Below are 27,971 nucleotides of genomic sequence, written 5' to 3'. Positions count from 1 at the left end.
TAGAAATATAATGATATTTTAATAAAGACAAGTCTACGTGTTTATTAATCAGACCCTTGAACCGGTTAAGTCACAAACCTAACTCTGCAGAGATGGCATGTTGTGTGTCCGTGTGTCATCTAAATATTTGACATATTCCCGAGCATCATAAATCGGGTGACGACTCTGATATAAATACCTTAACCCAAAACATGATAAAAGGTTAAGGTATAAATAAAAGAATGCATGCACCGGAAAGCGTCGTCCTTAAAAATGGTAAGTGACGGTGATATGTAAAAACGGAACTTTACTTGCCGAAATCCGCTCCTTCCTCCCGGGGTTGGGCGAGAGTAGGATAGTTGAGTTCCGCAGCCGCTCACAATACTCTACGAGATATTTATCCGGTGGGAAGTCCAAGAAGTTGGATAGTGATGGACCATGTAAGAGCAACCCGGGTCCATCTTCGGCAGGTGATCTGATTCGGGACTCAGTGGGAGATTGGTTGGGTGGTTTTGCTTTTAATATAGGGATATGCTCGTTGTGGGGACATTATTATGGGTTGAAGTTAGCATGGGAGAAGGGGTATCGACGGGTGATTATGGAGTTAGATTCCTAATTTATTGTTCAACTAATTACTATTGATTTCTTTAACAGGCATAAGTTCTATTGGCTTTTGAAGAAGTGTCAGGAGTTTCTAAAGGAGGGTTGGAAGGTAATAAGACAGTTGATTGGATGACAAACTTCGCAGAACAACTGTCTTTGAGCTATGATGTGTTTCCTATAGACATCCATAATTTATTACGTGCCGATATACGGGGGCATAGTTTACCCGTCTTATAAGAGTGTAGTTTCTTTACTCATCTCATTTTCATTTTCTGGCTCTGAGGGATAGCTCCTCCTTGTAACAAAATAATTAATTTTATATAATATTTTTTTAGTTTTAATATAGATAGCCAGTTGTTAATTAGCTAGTGTACTTAACAAAAGAAATTATGTGTTATTTAATCGCAACGTTTTGTGTATTTTGATTAGTTTATTCATATTTGAAATCAACTAAAATCCATCAAAAAATTAGTTGGAATATAATGTAATAAATAAAACATATTTGGAAAACGTTTCACCAAACAAATCAGATTTTACCTTATCTTAAGAAATAAAAAGAAATCAGACTTTATATAAAAGAGAAAACGACAAGAACTTTGAGGGTGTGAGACCAAGTCATTAAGAAAATCCAAACTGAACACCAAGAATCCAGCAACTCAGCAACCATGTGTCTCTCGCAACCATTCTTTATTTCTATTTTTTTTAAATTGTTTAATAGCATATTACACTTTCATTTCTTTCTTTTTAATCATAGAAAAAAAAAACCTTTATAACGAATTCTTCAAAAAAAAAAAAAGAAAAAAAAGAAAAAAAAAAAAGCTGAATCTTTTCTTCTTCTTTGTCTCCTGCACAAATTTCCAAAACTTAATAATCTAGCTAGATTTCTCTTCTTTTCGTAGGGAAATTTCATTCCCACAATTTTAAATACATGTAATTTACTCTTTAGGAACGAATAAGCACTGTTTACTGTTTGCATATTGAAAATGCTACTTTTCCAAAAAGCATGAATTCCTTACCTTTATAAAATCTACTTTTCCGCTGTAAAATGCAAACAGTAAGTGTTTAACCAAACACCTAAAACTCTACCTTTTAAAGTGAAAATGCAAACAAGAGGTAAAAAGTAGGTAACCAAACACTCTCTTAGTTAACCATTTACTTAAAGTTTAAATTTTTTGAATATGAAAACATAAATCTGATTAAAATGCCTAATGAGAGAGTTTTGTCTTTCTAATAAGAATCTATTTTGCGTGAATTTGGATTATTTTGCGTTGTCAGTTTGGATATCAGATGGTTTAGAAAGAAAGAAAAATCCAAAACTTTATATATCTAGTTTGGGATACCATTGAATTGATAAAGAGTAAATAGTTTACTAGTATCCTCATTTTTATCTAACACATTGTTTAGTTGCCTATTTTAAAACACATATTATAAAGTCCATAGCATTTGTTATTGTTAACCTTTTGGTCATTAACTGTTATATTGACATCAATAGACAGATCGAAAATAGCATAGTACCAAGTTATTTTGTATCGTACTATGGTTGCTTGAAAGCTAAAATATATTCGGTTAAAAATCTAAAAAAAATAAATAAAATGATCAAATGATTGATATTTGAAAACTTATAATGTTTTTTCAAAATAGAATGACTACACTAATGAATTATTTACCCATTGATAAATAATTGTGAAAATAATAATATGTGGTTATATAATTTACTACTTTGCCCGTTTATTAATTGGTGGTTATATAAATGAAGCACACATAGATACATAAACACCACCAAAATATTTGGAGCATAGATGGTCTGAAATGAAAGAGAGTAATTGGTTGGCGTAGATGAATGAATGTCTGGCTTTTGCAGGATCTTCACACTTTTTTCCCTACCATTGCATTCGTATCAGGAATCAAGAATATAATATATATTGCTTCCACCTCCCTTTCTAAATTTATATTTCATCTTCTATTCATTAAATTAGAAAAGTTTACTTTAATTAAATTACATTTTCATATTGCTAAATGTGGGATTAGTCAATAAATAATTTCTACAAATAAAATAAATGAGTTCACGAGTTACCTCTTGAAACGCGGTTTGTTTATGTTGGTTTCAACGGAAAATGAACTTTAATTGTGTATTAATAGTCACGAATCAACTACATTGACACACACCGGAATAAGACACGATGATCCACGAGAATGAGAGAACGAGAATAAGAGGGAGAGGAGATGACGACAAGAAGAGGAGCGAGAGCTTTTATATTTCATTGCAATTAGGTTTGTTATGCTCCTTTTTTTTCTGTTAGGGTTTCATAAGTATGCTTATAAAAAAAACATATGAGTTAACCTAACCCACTAAACCTTAACTGGTTCCATATCCGTCATATGCGAATTATTTTACTCATGCCAATTTTTCTACACTCTAAACTATTTTATATAAAATAACGATTTTATATTTTCTTCTTTAATTTATGGAATTAAATATGTAATAAAATTTCAAACCCTATGACTCAATGTTAGAACCCCCAAATTTAGGGACTTGAAGGTAAAATTTTCTATATAAAAATGATGAATAACTTTATGAAGAGTTGTACGTAATGGAGATTTCAATAATTGGCGAAAACTAATTTGATGATGTATTATTCGGAAAGTGGCATGTCAATATATATATATATATTTTATGGTAAAATGGAGGGGCTAAGCCCCAATAACACGAAAGAAAACAATAGACAGAGTTAGCTCTGAATCATTCTAGAACTATCCGAACCACAAACGTCAACAAAAATTAAATCACAGATGAATGCAGGAGGCTTAACACACTTATAAAAACCCCACGACAATTGTCCTGCATAGTTTGTCATCCAATCCACTATCCGGTTCTCTTAACGGAACACATGCACCAACCTCACCTCCTAATCCCGAGCCACCATCTCCTTGCACTTAGCAACTAGCCAATATGCCCATTATCAGTTCTCCGCCTCCTCACTCACCATGCGAACCACCACCAGCGAGTCTAATTCAAAAATTACATGTATGTACCCTCTATCCCAAGCAAGCTTTAACACAAAGAAAAGCCTCCAAAGCTCCGATAAACTATTGTACAAACCCCTAAATTCACTGCGAAGCCACCATTCTAAACCCCCAACTCATCCCAGAGTACACCCCTAGCTGCAACAAGGCTTGGGTTACCTTTACTCGACCCATCACTATTGCATTTCATCCACCCACATTCAGACGGTGTCCAACAAATCATCACTTCTTCCTGAACCCCATGGCTCAGGCGTTGCTCAGCTGTGAAGACAGACTTAAAGCTTACCAACTGCTCCTGTAGGAACCCGGACTGGTTCGGAGGATGGCTATCCATTTGCTCGAAAATGTGCAGACATCTTCAACACTATAACCACCACAGTACCGTAACAAAGATCATCGGCCAGTCTTCGTTTCTCCCCGAGTTATATGAAATGCACCCCCTATAAAGCCATATGCCTATCTCACAATCATAAAAATAGTCTCTCTCCACCAGCGTGACCCACTTAGCCAACACCGACTGAGCCTGTCTGCAATCACGAAGAATATGCAGCGTCATCTCTAGTTGTCCGCACTCTAGACACACGCAGTCATCACCCAGTCGCCTCTGAACCTGGTTGGCATTTGATAAAATACCATTCATTAGTACTAACCAAATAAAGTACCGAAGCCTTTCCGGGACTTGAAGCGACCAGACTTGTTTCCACACCAGGGAGTCAAGCAAGCCACCAACCCAAGCTCGATTCAGTTATTAAGAGGGCTTCACACTAAAAATTCCCGAACATGTTAATTTTCATCTTCATAAATTCGGATCAATATTCTCAGGAAAAATGACACGAAGCTAGTCGCAGGGAAGCAGGTGCAGGTAAAAGGCACCTGATTACACTCTAATTCTAACCACTATCGACTCTCTAGTACGAGGAAGCAGTTTGGCTCAATAAAGCCACTGGAATGGGAGCACTACATGTCGTAGCTAGTGTTGAGCGATTTCCGCAAGTGCACGGTTTCGCTTGTAGTAATAAAAAGATATCGATCCCACAGGGAACGTTTTTTCACAAAAACTTATTTTAATATAGTTTAAATACGACTTAAGGTTTATTTAATAGATAATCGTTAATTGAATTTGGTTTTGAGATTGAATTAATAAGAATCAGATTGGAAAATATGTAGAATGTTAGAAATCAATTCTGTTTTGAGTATGAATTACAAAACAGAAACGTTTAGTGTTTAAAGTAAGAGAATAATTGTACTCGTTTGCATTAAGCAAAGAAAACAACTTTAAACTTTGTAAAAATTATAAATGTGTAATAACGTAAACTCCTTCAATTAAAAGGCTTTGAACCGTAGACGATCTTCTTACGGTCGGGCAAGATCGCTACCTTAATCCAATTAATACTTATTTTCGATAAGCCGACTTAACGATCATATCGTGGATAAGAATGAATTTGCCCAAGTGTTCAACAAAGTTTCCTTGTAAAGATATTGAATTTAACTACGTTTTAATGAAAACACCAGAACTCACTTCGGATCATTTACCAAAGTGCTACATAAAAATATATTGAATTGCATAAACTTTTATTAGATGAAGTGTGAATTGATACAAGTTTACATAGAATAAAAAGCATGGAAGCATTCAAAACGACATTGGAGTTCCGGGTCGTCAATCCTTTCCTCAAACATCGTTAGAGTTTGTCAGGCTCCGGGGTCGAATCCCCAACGTCTCATTCATGCTATCTTCCAACGATCCCCAATTCAAAGCCCATAGAACACACTCTATACCAGATCTCCCTATAATTTGCCATATCCATTGATAGAAGCAAGCCTAAAACCCATCCTTCCCTTGTGCTTTAAGAGCATCCATGGAGAAAAACACAAATTTAACCTCAGCACCCATGAACGGCTCCCCCAGACTCCTCATAGTTGACTCTTCCCATACCGGGAAACCTTAAACCATGTATAGTCATGGCCTAACATCCATGCCATCATAATAAATTGTTTGGAAGTGCACTAGTGCCATATTATTCAGAATAAATGGTTCCCAAATCCAAACACCATCCATATAATGTATCCAATCCAGTCTATTACATCTTCGCCTCATAATTGTCAAAGTGTGAAACAATCTAGTATTCTGATCCCCGCACTTGATCCGCTAAACCCATGATTTTTTACAACAGAGTAATTCCTCTTGACGCAACACTATAGAAGCTCCTTGGAGAGCTTACATTAAAGTTTAAATAGCCCCGCATGGTTCTCAATGCCTAAACAATGTTGCACTCCTCCTAGTGTAGCCATAATGCATTTTTTATGGTTCAGAATATTACCAAAAATTGATCGGTTCCACTCCTGCAACTGAGTTAAAGACACCGCTAGTCTAGCACACATCCCCTATAACCCTGAGATCAATAAGACTGAGTGCCTAAATCCAATTCGAGAAAACATAGCACTTGGTAGAAGTCACACCCGAACCCCCAAGCTTCTTATTAGCCGCTTTTATACAATTAAAATTTCCAACAATGAGCCACAGGTGCAAAATGGAAGTTTGAAGATTCCTCATATCATCCATAAATCGACGCTTATTCAATCCTTGTGGGTGCATATATACAACCAAAAAGGCAAACATGGACACATGAAGCAAACCCCCAATCAACGTAAGGTGAAGGTGAAGAAACTGATCATTCCAAATCACTACATCCCTAGTAGCTTGGACCGAGTCCCAAAACAACCAAATACCCCCACGAAAACCCTTCGATTCAATAATTGCCATAGAAGAAAATCACATAGCTCTTTGAAGATGCTATGATCGCAATCCAGGAACACGGGGTTCAAGAAGGGCCAAAATAGCCAGCATCTAAGACTTAACCAAATGGAATAACGACCATTGAAAAATATGACTACCTACACTATAACAATTCCAGATGATGTACGACATTAACCAAGACAAACACGAGTAAAGGCACGGTATACCAAACGAAAACCAAAACACAAATAGGGCCTATCCAGGGATAACAGGAGCTATCGCCTCGCCCTCCTCTATGTCCATCTACGAACTCGTGCCATCTTATAAACAGTGTAGAAATTTCGCCTGATTCTCTGAGTCATCCGGCAATCTAGATGTAGCTCAACCCATATCAGTACCATCTGAATCTTGAACCACCCCCTGGTCCGAGCTGAACCTGGTCTGTTTTCCTCTCCCACTCTTGGGAATAAAACCCGACGGCTTATCAAGCGCCTTAATATACACCGACCCATAACCCGAACCAGTAAGACCTGCAAAATTATTATGGAACACAATATTTGTACCTGAAGAGGATAAAGAGGCGAATTGATGCATATGAGTGCTGCTACTCTTCCTACGATGAATTCCGAGCATGCCCGCAGCCGGGGCCTTTGAGCTGGCGAACTCAAGTGCTTTCCCCCGAGCTGAAACCTTGCTATCCTAGGTATCCCCTATGTTCACAAAAGGATTAACATCAACATTCCCGGGATCAATTGCTATGAATTTTAATAGAGCTTTAAAACGAGTTGCCTACTTACGCTACGGAACTAACATCTAGGGACTATACTCCACCTTCAATCCTGGAATTGGCTCACCTCGAGGTTCCAAAGTCTCCTCCATTGGCATCTTGGCTGGGATAGTTTTCTCCTTCTCATGTGGACCCTCCACCTCCATTGCCAACTGTGTAGAAAAATCTGATGCATACACACTAGGCCAATTACAAGCATGACAGACATGTCCATATCTCCCACAATTCATAAACGTTGTATACAGACCCTTATATACCACCATTTGCTCATTCACATCCAGGTCAAACTGGGCAATGAGAGGTTGCATATGATTAACCTCAACACAAATCCTCGCAAACCTCCCACGATCCGCAAAAGCTATATTATCATCATCTACTTTAATAAGTTTACCCATACATAGCCTCTACAATGCAAGTGACACATCTTGATTATATTAGAACAAAGGTAACTGCGACAGGCAAATTCAGACCAGGGTTGATTCTATTAAGGAATCCTAGGGTAAAAAGCTTGGAGACCAGGTCCGCACAGTAAGATAATGTCCCCGAATCAGCCACGACCCGTCCATCATAACGTGTTCTCTATATATGGGGTTAATTTCACAACCTGATAATCATGTTATAGGTCCATCATTTTAAAATTAGCAATCGGTTTCCACAACTCCATGACATGTCTATGCAGAGCCACATACCCAAGATTCTTACCAAGAAGTTTAATGACAAGAGCATTCTCCCAAGGGACCACAAGCCTCTCCTTCAACTTAGCAGTTGACGATACCTTGGGGTGCCGGTGCAAACTCGATGGAAACTTATCTGAGTTCCGTAGGATTTCCCGCGTACAAACTTCCCGAAGAACTTCCTTATCCAGCAGCAGATCGTGCCAATTGCGACATGGCACCTCCAACTCCTACTAATTAACAAAGCCAGCCCCTCCGTCCGGCGACGCACAAGAAGGACATGGAAATAATGACGGCGATGGAGACGCCATGAAGACTGGGAGGCGAACGGTGGAGAGCACGATACATTTAGGGTTTTGTAATTATTGATATGTTATATAGGTAGGAAGTGATAATTTTAGAATGGCCAAAATATATTGAGAGAAAAGCTAACAACGGGAATTTTTACTAAATTTGTAACATAAGCTTATAAAAAATGAATTAATCTATTTATCTCGAGATGAGTTTACTCTATTTATACCAATATTGAGCTGTAAAACACGGTTACATTGATGTAGCGTGAAATCGACTGAAGGTTTTAATCGTAAACCAACAAAGAATGCAATCTTCTCTAGCTTTATTAGAAGGTTGGATTAACCCACAAGGATGAACCTTGGTGCTCCAATGGAGGCTTCTTTAATTCAATATATCAAAAGTTAGAGAACATTACAAAGAGAAGGGTTTAAATACCTTCCAACAAAACAAGGGTAAAGACCAAAAGCCCATGAATAGGGTTTTGGGGTAAAGCTTGTGCATAAGGGTAAAGTGGGGAAGGGAAGAGTTCATGGCAATCTAGTAATAAGGGTTGAGTGGCAAAACAATAATTAAGTATCAGCAGAAATGGTCCCCCCTTAGTAACAGCTTGGAGGAGAAGTATTGTCCAGACAGATTACGCCCCGCGTAGTCTAATGTATGCCCCGCGTAAATTGGGTACTGGACTTTTGGACATCTTCGAAAGGATCGTACGCGCGGCGTTCCTGGAGTCACGCACCACGTATTGTAGCTTCTGGCCGTGATGTTCCTCCTGGGTGGGCTTTACGCGTGGCGTACCCTCCGTTGCGCTCTGCGTGCTCGACCTCCTGGGCACTCTTCACTCCAGACTTTGTTCTTACGTCCCGCGTGCTAGGAGATACGCCCCGCGTGACTTGGGTGCTGGACAATTGTTCGGTAATGGAGTCCTCTACGCCTCGCACCTTGATGAGCACGCCTCGCGTGCTCCGTTGTGTGGCCTGACTCTCGTTGTTCTCATCTCTTGGTGTCGGCCTCGGACTTAGGGACGGGATGCCCTCATCATTCTCCCCTTCTTTGAAAGAGTCGGGCTCCGCCTCCGACGCAACGTTCCCTCCGGTTTTCACAAGCTAAGGTCCTGCACATTAAAAGAAGAAGACATCTTCCCAAGCCAATTGTGAAGGGTTAGTTGATAGGCATTGGCACTAATCTTCTTGGTGATCCGGTAAGGGCCATATTTCCTCGGCCTCAATTTACTACTAGGACCATGCATCAGTCGCTCTTTTCCCAAATATACCATCACCTCATCCCCCACCTCAAACTGCACATCTCTTCGGTGTTCGTCGACCTTGGCTTTGTTCTTACTATTTTTCTCCTCAATGCGATGCCGAACTTCTTGGTGCATTTGGTGGTAGTCATTGGCCAAGTTTTGAGCCGCAACACTCTTCTTCTCTCCCTTAGGAACTTCCTCCAAATCAAGCAAATGGTTCGGAGCTTTGGTGTACACAACTTCGAAGGGTGACTTCCCGGTGGTTGAACTCACGGCGGAGTTATATGCGAACTCGGCTTGGGCCAGCACATAATCCCACATCTTGGGTTTGTCCCGACACTTACTCCTTAATAAGTTACCCAATGTCCAGTTGACCGCTTCAGTTTGCCCATCCGTTTGAGGGTGAGCTGTGGTACTAAACTTCAATGTGGTCCCGAGAATAGCCCAAAGGGTTCGCCAAAAGTGGCTAACAAATTTTGTGTCCCGATCCGACACTATACTCTTCGGAACCCCATGTAATCTCACTACCTCACGGAAGAAAAGTTTAGCAATGGCGGTGGCATCATTAGTCTTCCGACACGGTATGAAATGAGCCATCTTCGAGAACTTATCAACCACTACAAAGATGGAGTCCATACCCTGTTGAGTCCTTGGTAACCCCAACACAAAATCCATTGAGAGATCCTCCCAAATGGTTTTCGGAACCGGTAAGTGCATCCGTAATCCTGCGTTAGTAGTATGCCCCTTGTAGGTTTGACAATTCTCACATCGCTCTACAATATACACCACATCTTTCCTCATCCTTGGCCAAAAGTATCGAGAGCTAACCGCTTCCAAAGTCTTATCTCGACCGAAGTGGCCTCCTAACACCCCTCCATGTAGTTATCGGATCACTCTTTCTCGTATGGACGTACTTGGTAGGCACAATTGGCTGCCCCTCATGAGAAACCCATCCACTAACTGATACTCACTCTCTTCGGCACCTCTCCGACACTTCTCCCACTCTAGCCCAAAGTCCGGGTCCTCCTCGTACTCTCCTTTGATGTGCTCAAAATCCACCAACTCCAAGGCTACTGTGTTCAAGAGGGCGACCCTTCGGCTCAAAGCATTCGCCACTTTGTTCTGTTGCCCCGCTTTGTGGAGAAGTTTATAAGGGAACTTGTCCATAAAAGAGGACCATCGAGCGTGCATGGAGCTCCGGAGTTGCTTTTGGCTCCCTAAGTACTTAAGGGCTTGGTGGTCGGTATACAACATAAATTCTTTTCCAATGAGATAGTGCTCCCACGTCTTGAGCGCCCGCACCACCGCATAGAACTCCTTATCGTACGTGGCCCACTTCTGTCTTGAATCACACAACTTCTCACTGAAGTACGCTATGGGCCTCTTCTCTTGCATTAACACTCCCCCAACTCCTACCCCACTCGTATCACACTCAACCTCGAAGAGTTTGTCAAAATCTGGAAATGCTAAAACCGGGGCGATACTTAGCTTTTCCTTTATCAAGGCGAAACTGTTCGCTTGCTCATCTCCCCACTTGAAACCCCTACCCTTCTTCAAGCACTCGGTCATAGGAGCCACAATAGCACTGAAATTTCGGATGAACCGCCTATAGAAGGTTGCCAACCCGTGAAAGCTCCGAATGTCCCCAACGGTCTGCGGAGTCGGCCACTCCCGAACAGCCCTAACTTTCTCTTCATCCACCTTGATACCACTCCCACTGACCACATACCCGAGAAATACCAAGCTCTCCATGACAAAGTCACACTTCTTAGTGTTGGCAAAGAGTTGGTTCTCCCGGAGCAATGCTAGCATGGTCCTCAAATGCCCCACGTGCTCCTCCAACGTCTTACTATGGATGAGAATGTCGTCAAAGTAGACCACCATAAACTTCCCAATCACCGGCCGTAAGACTTGGTTCATTAGCCTCGTGAAAGTGCTAGGTGCATTGTTTATCCCGAATGGCATCACAAGCCACTCATACAGTCCGTCACGTGTCTTAAACGCCGTCTTCCATTCATCCCCCGCCTTGATCCGGATTTGGTGGTACCCACTCCTCAAACCGATCTTCGAAAAGACCTTGGAACCACCCAATTGATCAAGCATATCATCAAGTCGGGGAATATGGAATTTGTACCAAATGGTAATCTTGTTGATGGCTCGGCTATCCACACACATCCTCCACGACCCATCTTTCTTGGGTGTCAACAAAGCCGATACAGCACACGGACTCATGCTCTCCCTAATGTAGCCCATTCTTATCAGCTCGTCCACCTTCTCCTTCATCACTTCACTCTCCTTAGGACTCATCCGGTAGTGGGGAAGACTAGGCAAGCTAGCTCCCAACACTAGGTCAATATGGTGTTGGATGTCTCGTAGAGGTGGCAACCCATATGGTAACTCTTTCGGAAAGACGTCATGGAACTCATTGAGCAATCTTCCCACATTTTCCGGCACTTCTTTAGCTTCGCTTCCTACCCCATCCGTCGGTGTGCTCGACTTCACCATCACTACATAGACCGTTTGGCTTTCCTCACACTCGTTAATAAACGCCTTATGAGTTGGGCAAACGATCCATGTAGACTTCCCTTTGTCTTTGGGCTCTCCCAATAGAGGTGTTAGCACATACCGAATGCCGTCCTTCATAAACCGATAAGTGTTCTTCCTTCCGGCATGAGTGGCATCCCTATCAAACTGCCATGGGCATCCCAACAGTAGGTGGCAAGCATCCATCTCCACAACGTCACAATAAACTTCATCCCGGTATTCCCCTATCTCAAGAGGGACCCTACACCTTTGAGTGACTTTCAACTCTCCGACGTTCTTGATCCACCCCACACTATACGGACTAAGGTGCGCTTCAATCTCTAACCCAAACCTCTTGGCGGCAGTATCACTGATAATATTCTCTTAGCTCCCACTATCAATGATCACATTGCACTTCACCCCTTGCACTAGACATCGGGTTCGGAACAATTGATGTCATTGATCCGATTCCACTTTACTTGAAACCAATAGTCTCCTCACCACATGTATGGCTTGCCCACCATCATACTCTCCCTCGTACTCATCATCAATGGGGTCACAACAAACATCCCCTTCGTCATCATACTCATAATCATCTTCGTACCTCTCAACCATATTGGCACTTCTCCTCTTGGGACACTCATTGGAATGGTGACCCGGCTCATTGCATCGGAAACATTTGAATGGAGCCGGTCTAGCATAGGGGTTGTTGCCCTTAGGGGTTTGTGTCGCCTTAAAAGGCCTCACATCTCCACTAGGTGTCTTTCTCGCACTTGGTGCCTTGGGATCGCTTGAACTTGCGATTCCCTTACCCTTGTCAATTCCCTTGGGAGCTCCTCTCCCTCCATAAGTATTCTCAACCCCGGCTCTCCTATAGCCTTCACGTCCCCTCAAGCTCAACTGTGCCTCGACCTTTAATGCTAAATTACGGGAATCTTGCACCCGAATCACCATTTGCGTTCCAATCCGGTCTTGGATGTTGTATCTCAGCCCTTCAAGATACCTTGAAGTCTTTTGGCTTTCGGTTTTCGACAAGTTAGCCCTTGCTGAAAGCCGCAAGAACTCCGAGGTGTACTCGTGCACACTCCTAGCACCTTGGGAACAATTCCGATAGGAACTGTAAATGTACTGCTCATAGTCGGGTGGTAGGAACCTCTCCCGCAACATCGATTTCATCCTTAACCAAGATCTAATCGGTTCCCTTCCTCCTCTTCTTCTCCCTTCCTTCATGTTATCCCACCAAACTGAAGCTCCTCCTTTCAACCGGTAAGCTACTAGCCGAACTTTCCGATCTTCCGGTATTCCCGTATAATCAAAGAACCGCTCTACCTCAAGCAACCAATCGAGGAAACCCTCTATATCGAGTTCTCCCCCGAATGACGGTAAGTCCACTTCCAATTTGAAGGCATCATCTCTATCAAAATTTCCTCCATACCCCATCCTCACATTCGGTTCGCCTCTATATCCGCCCCTCTCATTACCTCGGCCCCCATACGGGTCATTCAAACCAACATTTCCCCTTTCATAACCACCTACAACATCATTATGCATAATATCCATATTCTCGGCACGCACATGCGCGGGACCAACAACATCATTTACATGCACATCATGCCTAGGTTTATCATTCATAGCATTATCATCCATCCTAATCCCCATATTTTTAGCAATCCTAGGCATATCGTAATCATCAAATAACTCCCCATCACTATCATTATCCACATTTCTAATGATTACGGGATTAGTCTGCCTTACCTCTTGAACCCGAGGGTCCATTGCTTAGGGTGCATAAGATATCCTTGGTGGTGGTGTCGGTTGCCGTTCAAGTAGATGGCGGGTTTGTTCCTCTTGTCTCCGGTGAGGTTCTCCAGCTAAAAGATTGTTATTGTGGCGGGTTTCTATTGTGAGTTCTTCAATGAGGCGGCGCAAATCTCGAGTACTCGTCTCGTGTTTCTCCTCCCTCGTTCTTAGAGACTCCGTGATATGTTTCATGTTCCCTTCTAGTGACTCAACTCGTTGCTCCATGGATCCGGTGGCTTCGTTTGTGATACGAGGTTGAACCATTTCCGAGAAGAAGTCTCCGGTAAAGGAAAACGACTCGGCTCTGATACCAACTGATGTAGCGTGAAATCAACTGAAGGTTTTAATCGTAAACCAACAAAGAATGCAATCTTCTCTAGCTTTACTAGAAGGTTGGATTAACCCACAAGGATGAACCTTGGTGCTCCAATGGAGGCTTCTTTAATTCAATATATCAAAAGTTAGAGAACATTACAAAGAGAATGGTTTAAATACCTTCCAACAAAACAAGGGTAAAGACCAAAAGCCCATGAATAGGGTTTTGGGGTAAAGCTTGTGCATAAGGGTAAAGTGGGGAAGGGAAGAGTTCATGGCAATCTAGTAATAAGGGTTGAGTGGCAAAACAGTAATTAAGTATCAGCAGAAATGGTCCCCCCTTAGTAACAGCTTGGAGGAGAAGTATTGTCCAGACAGGTTACGCCCCGCATAGTCTAATGTACGCCCCGCGTAAATTGGGTACTGAACTTTTGGACATCTTCGAAAGGATCGTACGCGCGGCGTTCCTGGAGTCACGCTCCACGTATTGTAGCTTCTGGTCGTGATGTTCCTCCTGGGTGGGCTTTATGCATGGCGTACCCTCCGTTGCGCTCCGCGTGCTCGACCTCCTGGGTACTCTTCACTCCGGACTCTGTTCTTACGTCTTGCGTGCTAAGAGATACGCCCCGCGTGACTTGGGTGCTGGACAATTGTTCGGTAACGGAGTCCTCTACGCCTCGCGCCTTGATGAGCACGCCTCGCGTGCTCCGTTGTGTGGCCTGACTCTCGTTGTTCTCATCTCTTGGTGCCGGCCTCGGACTTAGGGACGGGATGCCCTCATCATACATATTATGGACCGGGGTGGACCCCATGTCTCTTATTGATTAGAGGGAGTGAGAGCATATATCATAGCTTGGTATCGCTCAAAATTATTTCACCGTGATTCCCGAAATTGGAAATGATTATGGAAATGGCCGGATTCTTAACCGAAGCTTATCGAGTCAAGCTTCTAATACTTAGTCGTTTTATTGTATCTTAAACAAGAAAACGATACCTATTCTATTTTTTTAGAGACTAAGTGGAAAGTTACTCTCAATGTAGAGTAGAATTTGGGTAGAAATGAGAAAAGTGAAAGTAGTTGTAATGATAAGAAAAAGAATATAATAAGATAATGGAGTCAAATGTTCCCTTTTGAAAGGCCATTTGCCACACAAACAACAATATTATAATAACATAAAACACATCCCATTGTATGTATATAGAATACTAGAGCCTCATGAATTGGAGATTCCAAATTAGTTGTTTCTGCTCCATTCTTTCTGCTTATCAAAAGAAATTTTTCAAATAAAACAGCTCCGTTCTTTTTGTCACAAAAGAATATTTTGAAGACATTATTAGTTAAACTGAACCCTTTCTCATTCCCCTCCAAACTACGTTCCTCCAAACAATGTCCCATTTTCGTCTATCTCTCTATGCTTTTCTTCTCATATTTCTTTTTTCAAGTCCAACTCTTACTCATGCTGCCAGACCTCTCCCTCAAGCCTTTTCTTCTCCACCTGCACTTTCTGAACCCATCCCGGCTTCTGCAGACGACCAAGTCCCGGAATCCACGGCGGATTACCCCATGTCTTCAGGGCCTAGCAGGAAGGGTTCTGGCCATTAGAAGAATCATATTTTGTATTGTAATTAAGAGTTAAGTGTGTATCTTAATTAGCTAGAGGCTAAGTGCATGTTTTCCAAGTAAATATTCTTTAATTTTATTAGATGAGTAAGGTATCCAGGACGCATTGACGAAGATGTTACGAATATCTATTTTTCTCTCGAAGTGTTTATCTCAAAACAAAACACGGTGTCAATAAAGGACAGCGTTTTTTTGACAACCAGTGGGCGTTAAAACCTTCCAGACGCCTAGATGGTCCAGGCAGCTATGAATGTCGTCTTCTTCCACAAATAGGCATAGATTATAAGAAACAGTCAAAGTTTAATTGGAACCTATTTGATCTACAGAAATGTATATTTAATTAGCAATGTTATCTTGCTTAATTTAGGGAATTTATGGGTTTGGCTGTTTGATTTGTTTGTTTTAAGTTGCAATTTTGCTGCAAACAATTTCCTTGTTTTGGGGAAAAGTGAATTCTTAACATTTCTGACAAATTTCTGGAGCATGTTTGCTTCAATTTAAGAAAGTAACTTTCGAAAAAGGTGTAACTTTGACTTCTACCAAACCAGTTCGACAACTAACACAATGTATAATCATAACCCAATAATTGGTATTCTTCCTTTTTTTTAACATAACTCCGTTTTCATGAATATTCTTTTCTATTTGTACCTAGTCTCTTCACTCATATTGTGTTAATAGTCCGTTCATTCCACTATATTTATGTTTTTAAGCAATATTTAAATTTTTACTGATATTTTTAGATTTCTAATGATATTTTTTTTTTAAATTTGGAAAGCTTATTTAATTGATTGTTTAGAACAACTTAGATTTAAATTTAATTGGATAAGGTGCAAAAAGAACCTCCACTGTTTATCGTGAGAAGCAATTTTATCCATAACGTCTAAAATGATGCAATTAAAATTGACAGTCAATAACAATTTTATTTATGTTTTTAAGCAAAATTTGAATTTTATTTATATATCTTTAGGTTTCTAATGAATTTTTTTCCCAATTTTAACCTTGTATTATGTTGGGAATTGGAAACTTATTTAGAGGATGTTGGTTTCAACTTTTCCAAAGAACGTTTAGCGTTTCACTTCAAACTGCAGAAAAATATAACGTCTTGTTAGATTTATAAAACCACATCGTTTAACATTTTCTCTGGAAATTACAGCGTTTTTGAGCTTTTCATGAACAATTATTTGTAGTTATTTGTTATTGACAAAATTGTCCTTCTTATTTCTACAAAATATCATTATTTCTATTTCTATAGCATAATTACCGAAAGAATAAATTTTTGTTGCGTTCAATAAATTTTTTTTTAAAATTTTTTTATTAATTTATGTAATACATTTTTTATTTTATAATCTATTTGTTAATTAATTTAAAATATGTCCATATTAGACATTTTAAATATTAACCGCAACAGTTCAGTATAATTTTAACAAATACTAATAATTAACAGCAAACAGTTTACTGCAATTTCAAACAGCTTATCGCAACTGCAGACAACTAATAGCAATAACTATTAGCTAACAACCAGGTTATTAAGTGATTGTTTAAAACAAATTAGATTTAACTTAAACTATGTATACTTTAAGTCAAGTCCACCTTTTTATGTATATAGTTCTTATGCTATGCAATATTATTAGTTTCAAGATACTTGTGAACCTTGAACCACCCATATGAACGATCCACTTAATTTAGATTTTCTCAATTTTTAATTTTATAATTAACAGTTCAGATTACAATCTAAACTTTTTATGTTTAAGCTCAACTTTAGGTGTAGGGATCCTCTAGAGTTAAAAAGTCTCTAGAGTTGGTGGAGTTGTAATCTCAACCATTAATTGCAAAATTAATGGATGAGATTTAATTGATAAATTTTAATATTTAATTAGTCATTTATTGATCAATCAAATCTCATCCATTCATTTTGCAATTAATGGTTGAGATGATTACAACTCCACCCTCTAGAGGATTTCAACTCTAGAGGATCCCTAGGCCTAACTTTAGATAATTCAAATTCTAGGACTATATATTACTTTTAAACTTTAAAGTTATAGATAGAAAAAGAGATATTTGCCAAAATAGATGTAAAAAATAATTTTTTCCCGACTAATAAAATAGATAGTGTCATATAATATAACTATTTCTTAGGTGACCGTATTTTATTTGGTTAGATTCACACGTATTGCATAGAATGTATTCTAAAATATGAGTTATATTATTGATGATCAATGGATACGTGTCCTAGGATGATTGGTGAAGAAGTGAAGTTATTATTCCACGTCATTATGTAGCTTTTTAATGGATTAGCGGTGCCTTGGTTTTGACTGAAAGTGAAGTAGCAGAGTAGGTGGTGAAGACCATATTCCTTAGTAGTAGGATAGCCATTTCATCTAATCTTGAATATATTCTATACTTGTCTAATTTATTTTGATCAACAAAGAATCTGCAGTTTTCAGGATATTTGGTGCAGTGGTCTCAAGTAGAAGTTCTCTCTCAAGGTAACCAAAACCGAGAAACTCTAATGTTGTTCGTGTTGCGGAAACGACTAGCAAATTGAAAGATAAAGCATAAAATAAATAGAGAAAACACCAGAATTTAACGAGGTTCGGCTAATATTGCCTACTTCCCCAGACACTACTAAATATTATTGCAAATGAGCAATTACAATAGAGAAATGAGGAGAAAACAACAAGGCCTTAGAAATTAGAGGAGGCTTGTTGTGGGGTGCCTTAAGCCTAAAACTCAAGCCCAAATATATAGTGTTCCAAACTCCCCCCAAAAGTATAACTTTCCAATGTGGGACTTTGAACAACTAGTATACTCTATCCCTCTTCTTCCCTTTAGGCTAACATTATGACATTCTTAAAAGAGAGCCATTTTTTCTACAATCTCCACCTTGGCGATCTTCTAAGAAACATCAACCAAACTATCTCTCCATCCTTTCCTATACTCAGTAGTGTCTTCAAATTTCAACTTTAAGTAGAGATAACATTAATCAAGTCCAAACAATGTTGAAACTTGATTGATGTTACCACCTTCGTTGCCATATCTGCGGGATTGTCAGCGGTCTGAATCTTCTGAAGTTGTATTTGACCCGCTTCAAGAATTTCCCTTACAAAATGATAACGAACATCGATATGCTTCGTGCTTGCATGATAGACTTGGTTCTTTGCTAAATAAATAGCACTTTGACTGTCACAATGCACTTTGACATGCTTCTGTCCGATTCCCAACTCTTTTAGCAACCCTTGAAGCCAAATTGCCTCCTTAACAGCTTCTGTAACTGCTATGTACTCTGCCTCTGTCGTAGACAAAGCAACTGTCGACTGTAAGGTAGACCTCCAACTAACTGGTGCCTTCGCTATGGTAAACAAATAACCAGTAGTTGATCGCCGATTATCCAAATCACTAGCATAGTCTGAATCACAATATCCCACTATGCATTCGCCGACTTTCACATCCCGCTCAAACACCAAACCAACATCCACAGTATGTTGGATATACCGTAGAATCCATTTCACAGCTTGCCAATGTCCTTTGCCAGGATTATGCATATACCTACTCACAACTCCAACTGCTTGTGAAATGTCGGGCCTCGTACACACCATCGCATACATCAAGCTACCAACTGCATTCGCATATGGAACATTTGACATATGTTCTCGTTCTTCATCACTTTCTGGAGATAGAGTTGCACTAAGTTTGAAATGAGGAGCAAGTGGAGTACTGACTGATTTTGTCTTCTCGTCCATGCCAAAATGTCTTAGTACTTTCTTGAGATATTGCTTTTGAGTCAAACAAAGTCTCCCCAATTTCCTATCTCTGCTTATCTCCATACCGAGAATCTTCTTGGCCTCACCTAAATCTTTCATTTCGAATTCTTGATTCAGTTGAGCCTTCAATTTTTCTATCTCTCCTTTATTTTTTGACGCAATCAACATATCATTGACATAAAGGAGAAGATAAACAAATGATCCATCTTGTAGCTTGTGTAAATATACACAGTGATCATACTTGCTTCTAGTGTACTTCTGCCCCATCATGAACTTATCAAATCTCTTGTACCACTGCCTTGGAGATTGCTTCAATCCATACAATGATTTGCTCAACTTGCACACTAGGTTTTCCTTACCAGGAATCTTGTATCCCTCTGGCTGAGTCATATAGATTTCCTCCTCCAAGTCCCCATGTAAAAACGCAGTCTTTACATCCAATTGAACTAGTTCCAAATCAAACTGTGCTACCAAAGCCAACAATATTCTTATGGAGGTGTGTTTTACAACTGGAGAAAATACTTCATTGTAATCAATTCCCTCCTTCTGAGCGTAGCCTTTAGCCACCAACCTTGCCTTGTAGCGAATACTAGACTTGTCAGGAAATCCCTCCTTTATTGCAAATACCCATTTGCATCCAATTGTCTTCTTTCCCTTTGGTAGACTTGCTAGCTTCCATGTCTGATTCTTTTCAAGGGACTGCATCTCCTCATCCATAGCATTTCTCCATCTTTCATCTTCTGAGCTTTGTACAGCTTCAGAATAAGAGGTAGGAATTTCTTCAACCGAAGATGCACAAGTCACCGTATCTTCATAGCGAGCAGGCTTTTTTCTATTTCTATGTGGCTTTCTCAATGCAATTGGCATCTCTTGTTGTGGCGGTTCTTGTGCTGGAACCTCACATTCTTCATCCGATCCTTCTACAGTACGACTATCAGATTCCATTGCTGGATCAATTTTTCTACCTCCTTCAAACTCCACCTGTTTGGAAGTATCCTCCACCTGCTGTGGAGTACCATCTGCTTGCTTATCTTCTACCTTCTTCAATATGGTGGATTCATCAAAGGTAACATCCCTGCTAAAGATTATCTTCTTGGACTCACGACACCATAAGCGATATCCTTTAACTCCAGAGGAAATGCCCATAAATACTGCTTCTTTTGCTCTCGGATCCAACTTTGATTCCTTAACATGGTAGTATGCAGTGGAACCAAACACACGTAAGGAATTATAATCTTTAGCCGGTTTTCCATGCCACACATCTAAAGGTGTCTTGCCGTTGATAGCAGATGATGGTAACCGATTAATAAGATGGCTAGCATATGTTACAGCCTCAGCCCAGAACTGTCTGCCCAAACCAGCATTGGACAACATACATCGAACTTTCTCTAGTAGAGTTCGATTCATCCGTTCTGCCACCCCATTCTGTTGTGGTGTATTTCTTATTGTGAAGTGTCGGATAATTCCTTCATCTTGACAAACTTTCATAAAAGGGTCACTTTTGTACTCTCCACCATTATCTGATCGGAGACATTTGATCTTCCTTCCTGTCTAAGTCTCCATCATCTTTTTCCACATGAGAAAAATTCCCAACACTTCATCCTTCGACTTCATAGTGTACACCCACACTCTTCTAGAGAAATCGTCAACAAAGGTAACATAATAGGATTTACCCCCCAACGAAACTGTTTTGGAAAGTCCCCATACATCTGAGTGAACTAGTCCAAAATACCCTTGGTATTATGGATTGCAGTGCCAAACTTCACTCTCGTTTGCTTCCCTTTTATACAATGCTGACAAAGATCTAACTTGCAGTCCCGAACTCCATTCAATAACCCTTGACTCGCCAAAGCTTTCAAGGACTTTTCGCCTGTATGCCCCAACCGCATATGCCATAATCTGGTTGCTTCTAGCTCTTTATCATCACTGGAAACCATTGCTGCTGCTCCAGTAATTGTACTACCATCATAATAGTATAAGTTGTTGCTCCTTTGAACTCCCTTCATTACCACAAGTGCGCTAGAGATGACCTTCATGGAATCTTCTTTGATAACAATAGTGAAACCCTTTTTGCTCAAGACTCCTACTGAAATAAGATTCTTCGTCAAGCTCGGCACGTATCTGACATTTGTCAAAGTTCTGGTTGCTCCATCATGATTCCTCAACTGAATTGAACCAATTCCAGCTGTCTTACAAGGACTATCATTTGTTGTGTGAACAACTCCACCATCCATTTCCTTGAAATCAAAGAACCACTCTCGATTAGGACATATATGGTGGCTACAACCTGAGTCTAGAATCCATGCTTGCAACCCACTTGATGATGCCATAGTAGCCAATGAAAAGTCCGAGTTATCATCATACTCGGCAACATTTGAATCTGCAACAGCCTTCCCTTTACCAGATTTGTTCTTCAACTTGGGCCAATCTTTCTTCCAGTGCCCTTTCTCTCGGCAAAAAGCACATTCATCTTTGCCAACTCTAGATTTTGACCTTTCCTTCTTACCTTTACTCTTCTTCTGGGAACGGCCTCTCATGACTAGTGCTTCTGCTGCGCCACTGCTACTTTCTTTCTTATCCTTTTTTCTTAATTCGTAGCTATACAATGCAGCACACACTTCTTTAAGAGACACCTCAGCCTTTCCATGAAGTAAAGTCGTTTCAAGAAATTCAAACTCCTCAGGAAGCGATCCCAACAACATCAATGCCAAATCTTCATCTCCAAAAGTCACGTCCAAGTTCATCAAGTCGGCAACAAGCTTATTGAAACTCGTGATATGGTCATTCATTGTCGTACCAGGAACATATGAGAACCTGAACAACCTTTTCTTCATATGAAGCTTATTTTGACTGCTTTTCCTCAAGAACTTATCCTCTAATGCCTTCCACAAAACACTTGCAGAATGCATATTTCTGCTCTCTAGAAAGGCATGATCGAATCGTACCACACGCCAAACGGTTTATTGTTTTCCAATCCTTCTCATCAACATCTTCTGGTTTCTCACCTTCAATGGCAATATCTAGACCTTGTTGAAATAAGACATCCAAAACTTCGCTTTGCCAAATGCCAAAATGACCAGTACCATCAAAGATCTCCACAGCAATTCTGCTGTTTGACACGCCTATTCTTGATAGAATAGATGTCTTTACCGATGTGGGACCCTGTGATGTTTCATCAGTCGTCATCTCAGCTCAAATTGAAAAATCACCAATAATAACTTGCCTTAAATAACTTCACTAGAAAAATTCCCAGGCCACTGGTGGAGTCACAAACGGTCTCACTTAAGTACCAGCTTTCTTAGGTGATTATTGCCCTTTTGACAGAATTTTTCTAAGCACTTAAGACAATATATTATCTAAGATTTTTTCAAATGAGTGTTTTAAACACTACCTTTCAATTTGCTAAATTGTCAACGAAACGAAGAGCATACTAAGTTTTTAAAACCAACGAAACCCCAAGAAAAGAAACTTTTCTGATGTGCCGACCGATCAGTCTAACTGCGGTGCACAGAGCATACTAAGTTTCTAAACCAAGGCTCTGATACCAATTGTTGCGGAAACAACAAGCAAATTGAAAGATAAAGCATAAAACAAATAGAGAAAACACCAGAATTTAACGAGGTTCGGCCAATATTGCCTACTTCCCCAGACACTACTAAATATTATTGCAAATGAGCAATTACAATAGAGAAAGGAGGAGAAAACAACAAGGCCTTAGAAATTAGAGGAGGCTTGTTGTGGGGTGCCTTAAGCCTAAAACCCAAGCCCAAAGATATAGTGTTCCAAACTCCCCCCAAAAGTATAACTTTCCAATGTGGGACTTTGAACAACTAGTATACTCTATCCCTCTTCTTCCCTTTAGGCTAACATTATGACATTCTCAAAAGAGAGCCATTTTTTCTACAGTTCGGGATCAATTTATCCTAGATCCTGACGAAAGTAAAGAGGGGTTGGAGATTTCTTGAGCATCCCCAGCCGTCGAGCAGGTCCGGATCCAGTGGGGCTCGAGCACCTACTGGTCGCAGAAAACATGACATCTTCTATGAAAATTGCACTGTATATGAGTTTTTAATGTTTTATTTAAAAACGCTACTTTTTTTTATCTATTTAGCATCCATAAACCATCATAAGCATGCTCTGTTAGAAAATCCTAGATCTGTTTCTACTACCGAAAACCACCCCTCTCACATGTGATTCTAATTACGTGATGCTTCTGTTGAGACTGCAAAATTGCTCTCCTAAAAAAAACGTGTAGCATAATGGGCTAGGCGATTTTTCCCTCCCTACAACAAAACAATCTCATTTTAGTCTGAACTGCGCAACATATATAAGCTCAAGTTTTACCGGCTAAATTGCTTTTATCTTTTTTTTTTCCAACCCAAGCAAAAAATGAGGCCATTTTGAATTGGGGAGAGGTAATCGACAATCCTTTTTTAGGTTCCATAACAAGAAATGATATATTCTTTTAAAAACAACCCTTCCCCTAAAATACTTTGAATTGATAAATCAATCATTTATCCTTGTGGATCCAACATTAATCCTCTTATACAAACTATATAACATTTTCCTTAGCTCCAAAAAAAAATACATTATGTTAAGATCAAAAAAAAAAAAAACATTATGTGGATCGGAATTAAAAGTTCCGTCATTCTAAAGTTAAGATTCATTTATCGTCGCAAATACTCACTTATAGCATATCATATCTCAATAAATTGCCTTAACTTTTTTATGTACATTTTTGCACACCCAACCCTTAGAGGCTGGCTTTGTCATTATAGGAGATGACACTATGAATTGATTCATAAGCATTGAAATTTTTTTTCATGCAAATAAGGATTTTTTTTTTTTTTTTTTGATAACAAGGATAATTTTTCTCAAAAGAAAAGAAATTGAGGTTTTCCAAACGCCGCAACTGACCCTAAACTTCAAAACGTTACAATTAACTTCCTCAACTTGTTTATTTGGAACAAACAATCTCTAAAATGCCACGTGGCAACGCATGATTGGAAGTACGTGATTATACCGGGTTTAGTTGTAACTTTTTGGCGTTCCAATCACATGATGTCACATGTCATTTAAGGGGTTATTCGTGCCAAATAAGCAAGTTGACGGGTTAGGAGTAACGCTTTTAACCGTTGCAGTAAATTGGAGGCTAGGGATGTACTATGCCAAACAAATTCTATTATTACAAGCACAAGTACACAAATTGAGGGCAGTAGTCAAAAGGAAAATGTGAACAGTAAATACAAGGGATTTTATTGCAGGCTCCGCATGTTTCCAATACCCCTATTAGGATTGCGTCATGTGGCGCCATGTGGCATTTTGGCCGCATGGCGCAATCCCATGGGAGGTGTTGGGACCACCTGGTGCCTGCAATAAGTTCTCTTTATACAAAGGCTACCTTAAAGATGTGTGATTTTCTGCTATCTGGCGTCGTCGACTCTAAGTTGCGAGAAAACATCACTCGCCCACATGCTAGAACTGTTGTCCATCCCGGTAGGCATATCATCCCCTTCAATTGACATGCTAAGAGACCGCAAACGTTGAACATTAGGCAGGAGGAACACGCCTGAAGCATCGGTGGCACTGTCCTCATGAGGTTCTCTTATTGGTATTGCATTTTGCTGAAGTTGTAACGCGTACTCTAAGTCCCACTGCACGTCTGCCATAGCAGGCCTATTCGAGCCATCGTCTTCCAAGCATTTCTCTGCTACGTCCGCGAATTTCCTGAGCGAATTCAGATTGATTTCATCCTTTATCGAACGATCAATGATGTTTTCGAGTGACCCTTTGCTCTTATGTAAGAGCCCCCATTCAGCTAGATTCACCTCATCTCTTGTAAGCAATGGATTGATGGGCGGTCGTGCACAAAGAACCTCGAAAAGTACTACCCCGAATGAGTAAACGTCTGATTTCTCTGTCAACTGTAGTGTTCTAAAGTAATCAGGATCAACATAACCAAATGTTCCTTTAACATTTGTGCTCACATGAGTTTCGTCAGGTGATCCTATTCTCAAAAGACCGAAATCACCGACTTTCGCAACAAGGTTTTCATCGAGCAAGATATTGGTGGACTTAACATCTCGATGGATGAATCTTCCCGCGGATCCTCTATGGAGATAATGCAGCCCTTTCGCGGAACCTATGCAGATTTCAAGCCTTTGAGTCCATGATAAACTTGGTAGATTTGAATTGTACAAGTGATCCCTCAATGTACCATTTTCCATGAATTCATAAACCAGTATCATCTCGGACATTTCATCACAATATCCGATCAACGAGACCAGATGGCGATGGCGAACCTTCGATAAAACCATTATCTCCGTTTGGAATTCCGGGAGGCCTTGGCCTGATCCTGGTTGACTTCTCTTCACAGCAACTTTGATGCCATTCCTCAATGTTCCTCTAAAAACATACCCAAATCCACCCTTACCAACTATCATTTCCGGATTAAAATTGTTCGTTGCAAACATGATTTCAGCAAGAGGTATCCTTAATCCGAGGTTCAAATCCGGTATTTGGGCACTTCTAGGAGATCCCACAGCCACCCTATTGTGAGAACTTCCTCCTTTATGAACAAGAACAGGCGAGCAATCCAAAACTTCAACTGATTTCTGTTTCCTGCATCTTAAACACAAGCATACACCAATTGCCAAAATGGAGATTACAGCAAAACCTCCTAGAATTGAACCTAATAATACAATGACATTAATCTTTTTGTGTTCATCTTTTAACTTTGGAGATTCCCCTGCAATCTCCAGTATCTCCACTCCATTCAAAAAAGCATTTTTCGGATCAGAATCTGCTCGAGAGCCTATGCTAATATTCAGTAATCCAGAATCATCAGAATCCACAACAAAATCTTTATAGAAAGCAGCAGCTACCTTACCATATTCCTCATATGGAAATATTTTAAGCCCAAATTTGTTATAGATGTAGAGATTGAAGGCAAACTCACTAAGTGCTGGACTAATTATGTCACAGAAGTGAACCCGAACAAAATGTATAGCATTCTTCTTGACATTAAAAGACCAGGTGATGTTAAAATTATTGGGAACCAAATCACTGCTAAGATTCATCTCCTTCGCAGTCAGATATACCTGATCCGGAGCAATAAATTCATCAACTCCTGGCGGATATTCAGGCTTTCCACTATGAATTGGAGCATCTTTTGCCGTCTCTGGCATATAAAGGTAATCATCATCTGGAACCCAGTATCTCCACAGGGTGTCGTTATCCGGCGTCAAATTGAGGCCGCCGACATTGATTCTGTGAATTGTTTGTAAAACCTTGGAAAGAATGCCTTCGTAATTACTTCTCCTTCCAGCAGGAATTACATGAGAAGCCTCGTCAGGGAGGAAATTTTCAGGGGCGAGAAACACTTCTATGGCATTAACAAATGCGAAAGATGGGAGTCGAGGCAAGAATTGTAGGGTGAATTTTCCTATATTCAGACTGAGTAAGAATTCCTCTACTAAATTTGGGGGTTTTCTATTGTTCAAAGTAAAATTCTCCAACAGAAAAAACCCAGAAGCTGAAACATCGAATGAAGCTGAGGAAAGATTGTAATTAGAAGAATTGAAAGCAAAGAAATGAAGACGTACCACATAGATTCCCGGGTTACTAATTTTGAATTCGTAAGAGGATTTTCCTCTGAAAATTCTAGCTGTTCGATCCAGAGTTTGAGAGTTTTTCGTGGTGTCTGTAAGAGGAGTGCTCTTTCCTTTCAGGGTAAAAGAAAGAGGGGGTTTGGAATTAGAATCGCCGACGAAGTTCCGGGTGGTATATGATATGTTGGTGTCGGAACCACAGCTGATGAAATACTCAGACGGTAGAGTGTAAGAAGAGGAAGAAAGATGAAGCGATAAGAAACAGAGGAGAAACAGAGCAAGTGAGAAATTTTCCATTAAAATGGTGTTTGTTTTCCATGAACTGAAATCTAAGAGTTATGGACATAAAAGAGTCAACATTAGGGAAGACTTGTGAAATGGGTAGTGGACTTGACTTGAATTATCAACCATGCAAAGATCAATTGAAAAGTATAATAGCAATGACAAACTAGGCTCTGTAGAATTGCAGCGACGTAGACGTAGACATGTGTAAATTACACCCATGGCCACTGAACTTTTCCATTTTAACATTGTGGCAATTTAACTTCGATTTTTAACAGTATGGCCATTGAACTTTACACATTTTAACATCGATGGCCACTCAACACCTTAAAACGACCGTTGACGGTCTCAAAATAAAAAATTTGAAGAGTTAATCATATTCTAAGGAATTTTAATTCTTGAAAATTTTTGTTTTGAGGTCATTTAGGTGTTGTTTAGTTATGATATAGAAAATAATTTTTTAAAGAGAGAAAGTTCCAAAAAAATATGATTTTGGAAAGTAAAAAATGTGGTTTCATGGTAAATGTCATTCTGAACAACTTTAATTCTTGAATATTTTCATTTTGAGAACGGTCATTTTTAAGAGTTGGTTAAAATTGTGTGGTCACCGATGTTAAAAAGTGTAAACTTCAGTGGCCATACGGTTAAGAATTGAAGTTCAGTGACCATAATGTCAAAATAGATAAAGTTAAATGGCCATGGATGTAATTTACCCTTATTT

At 39.9% G+C, this 27,971-nt stretch overlaps 1 protein-coding gene across 1 annotated transcript; it reads right to left on the bottom strand.

Annotated features, from left to right (window-relative positions):
- Positions 1 to 24,463: 24,463 nt before the first annotated feature.
- Positions 24,464 to 27,344, bottom strand: LOC136229594 (probable receptor-like protein kinase At5g24010). The gene has a single exon (XM_066018483.1). The coding sequence runs from the start codon at positions 27,263 to 27,265 to the stop codon at positions 24,782 to 24,784; it is 2,484 nt and encodes an 827-aa protein (XP_065874555.1). The 5' UTR covers positions 27,266 to 27,344; the 3' UTR covers positions 24,464 to 24,781.
- Positions 27,345 to 27,971: the final 627 nt, after the last annotated feature.

The sequence above is a fragment of the Euphorbia lathyris genome, chromosome 5 (assembly GCF_963576675.1).
Source record: "Euphorbia lathyris chromosome 5, ddEupLath1.1, whole genome shotgun sequence".
NCBI lineage: Eukaryota > Viridiplantae > Streptophyta > Magnoliopsida > Malpighiales > Euphorbiaceae > Euphorbia > Euphorbia lathyris.
The sequence above is the reverse complement of the archived record's forward strand: the minus strand, read 5'-3'. Positions and strand labels throughout refer to the sequence as shown.